This window comes from Colobus angolensis, unplaced genomic scaffold, assembly GCF_000951035.1.
Source record: "Colobus angolensis palliatus isolate OR3802 unplaced genomic scaffold, Cang.pa_1.0 Scaffold91, whole genome shotgun sequence".
Classification (NCBI taxonomy): Eukaryota; Metazoa; Chordata; class Mammalia; order Primates; family Cercopithecidae; genus Colobus; species Colobus angolensis.
Genome location: NW_012123043.1, coordinates 3,646,344 through 3,649,340, shown reverse-complemented (window position 1 = coordinate 3,649,340; position 2,997 = coordinate 3,646,344). Strand labels below are relative to the sequence as shown.

The window sequence follows — 2,997 nt, the reverse complement described above, 5'->3', positions numbered from 1 at the left end:
TTACCCAATTCCTTTCCTGGGAGCATTTGTGTTTTAGCCTGACCCACGTGAGGGCTGAAGGGTTCTCTGCCAGGGCAGGATCTTAGGCTTGAACCTGGGAAGAAGAGCAGAGGGACCCATCTCTGGTCCCCTAAAGCCCACAGCACAGGCCACCCTAGCATGGCTCCTGGAACCAGTGTCACCTGCCTGTGTGGCAGGTCTAGAGGCCAGGGGACCCTGGAAGTAGCTCCACTACTAGCAAGAGGGACCCTGGGGCAGGTTCTCTCCCTCACCACCTCCCCCAGCCCTCACCAGCCCTGATCCTCCCGCAGCAAATCCCCAATGCACACAAGGACTGGGTGTGCGCCCTGGCCTTCATCCCAGGCCGCCCCATGCTGCTCAGCGCCTGCCGTGCGGGCGTCATCAAGGTCTGGAACGTGGACAACTTCACGCCCATCGGTGAGATCAAAGGCCACGACAGCCCCATCAATGCCATCTGCACCAATGCCAAGCACATCTTCACAGCCTCCAGGTGGGTGCTGGACAGAGAGATGTGCCTCTGCTCCCCTCATCTCCTGGTATGGGCAGGGGAGGCTGGGAGGCTTAGGGCCCTGCAGTTGTCCCCGCAGGCTCAGTTCACAGAGCAGATTCCATGGTGGCCTCCTTTGCATACCTAGCCCGTGCCAGCCTTCAGTGGGTGCCCACCGTATGCTGGGCACTGCGCTAGGCAGGGGAGGAGGAAGGTACTGGGCCCCGGGCCAGGCCTTGCCCGCTTGTCTCCAAGCCCTTCCTACCCTCCCCTGCCCTGGCTGTCTTCTCCAGTCCAGGTGTCTCTCAGAGCACAGAGCAGCCCTGCCAGTCCCCAGACCATGTCTCTTACACATGCCTCCTGCTCTGGCCCCCTGCTTGGGGAGCCCCCAGGCCCTCTGTCCCATGGGGTGCTACTCAGACAGCTTTCTTTCTTGTTCTGACTTTGTCCCTTCTCTCCCTTCCCCTTCCCATCTCCTCCCACCTCTCCTCTCTGTCCTCGCCTCTCTCCCCCCACAGTGACTGCCGGGTAAAGTTGTGGAATTACGTCCCTGGACTCACCCCCTGCCTTCCTCGCCGAGTCCTGGCCATAAAGGGCCGCGCCACCACCCTGCCCTGACCCTCCCCATCTCTCCCTGTCTCCTCTCTCATTCTTCCCCTCTTTCCTTTTCCCCCTCTTTCCTTTTCCCTCTCTTTCCCCACTTCGATCTGAGCTGCTTCTTAACGGTATGAGATTATTTTACTCCTCCTTCTTCCTCTCCCTTCCTGTCCTGCCTGGCCCAGAGAGGTGCCCTGCCTGTCCCTCCTGCTCCCATCATCCTCTCCCGAGCATGAACAGTGGGACAGGCCCCAGGAGATGGGTGCCAGGGAGCAGATGGGGGGACTTCAGGCCTGGACAAAATAAAACATCCCCCCAAAAAAAAAAAACCATGACAAAGCTCCCCCGGGGGCCTCCGAGTGCACAGGCCTCTCCATCTGCCCAGCACCCCACCACCTGCAGTCCACCTCCCCGTAAGCGATGCTTGCCTCCCAGCCCCAACCACCTTTGGGGAGTTTGGGGAATCCAGTTCATCCTCTACTTTTGGGGGCAGCCAGCCAAGCTCACTGTAAGAGCTGACCCACGCCCCTCCACTTTGTCCTCCACCCCAGTGACCTGACGGTGAAGTTCTGGAGTGTCCGGCGGTTACCCCACAGCGGCCCACCCTAGGAGTGAGGTCAGAGGGATGCCCCCGGACCCTCGACCCCGGCAGCCTGGACAGCGTGGAAGGGAAGCTGTGACCCAGCCGATGGGGCCAGCTGCCCTGGGGACAGAGGGCGTGGCCCCCTCTCCTGTCCTCCTCCCTCTCCCTTGGCCTTCCCACAGGACACTGTTCCCTCAGTCGCTCTCCTGCCTCTCAGGAGCCTCTGGGTGAGAGAGAGGCTGGGGAGGAAATTAAGCTGTGAAGCCAAAGGGCATTATCCCTTCTTGTTCCACTCCCAGCGGTCCTGGCCACAATGTCTCCTGCTGAACTGGCTCTGCCCCTTTCTCAGGCCTTTGGCCCAGTGGTGGGGCCCTGTGGGGAGGTGCAGCAGCCTGGCCCCATCCCACCCTTCGGAGGAGCTGGCCTCCCCTCATCTCCCAGCCCAGCCTCTACAGCCACTGCACCTGCCTCTGAGCCCAAAAAGATAGTCCTCAGGTAGCTAAGGAAACCAGGTGTGGGCGGCTGGGCCTTGCAGCTAACCCTTAACCCTCTGGCCACCCGCAGATAGCCCCAGCTGGCCCCAACAATTCCCTGGGGTCCCTTTCGGATGGGGCCAAGGTAGAGCTGCTAGAAAGATTCCTTTGGGGAGACAGTCAGAAATACTTCAGTTATTTATTTTGTTATTTTTATTTTTTGCTATTGCCTCCTGGAAACTGACTTGAAGTTTCTTCCCATATATTCTTTCCCTCAGCTCTTGGGGGCCAGAAATTCCAAAGGGAGTCCGCTGCCCCGGCCCTCCAGGGCCGCTGCCTCTGCTTTGCGGAGGAGGGAACTGCTCCTTTCACTCTGCAGCTTGGGCCTGTCCCCGACACAGCCCCCAGGGAGCCTTCTAGCCTACCTACCCCCGGCCTCTAGGCCGCCTGACGCCCAGTGCCTTCCTCCGTCCCGGGGCCTGGCACCCGTGCCGGGCAGCCTTACACCAGCCATGCCCGTGGCACCACATGTGTCTTCTCACTCGCGAGGTCTGGTGCCCAGCGCCCCTGGGAAGGCGGGGGCGCTCACCCCACAGCCCAGGCCCCGGGGTTCCACCCCAGAGTCCTGCGTGGGCCACGTAGGAAGCAGCGTGGGTGGGGGCTGTGTCTGCTGGGAGGCGGCTTGGATGGGGAAGACGGCCCGGCACCCTGACCCCCGCCCCTCCCCAGCCCTGCAGCCCCCCACTGGGCCGGGGAGTCTCTCCAGCTTCTCTCTCTCTGGTTATTCAGGAGACACATTTTCAGCCTTAAAACTGGCATGGAGCGCAGGCCCTCCC

The 2,997-nt window shown here is 61.4% G+C and overlaps 1 protein-coding gene across 1 annotated transcript in view; it reads left to right on the top strand.

Moving 5' to 3' along the window:
• The window catches only part of KIF21B (kinesin family member 21B), a 44,107-nt gene extending 41,759 nt beyond the window's left edge, over window positions 1-2,348 (top strand). The window contains 2 exon segments of the mRNA XM_011931835.1: window positions 285-511; window positions 1,657-2,348. Of these exon segments, the coding sequence (XP_011787225.1) occupies window positions 285-511; window positions 1,657-1,714 (285 nt within the window). The 3' untranslated portion in view covers window positions 1,715-2,348.
• The last annotated feature ends 649 nt before the right edge of the window (window positions 2,349-2,997 follow it).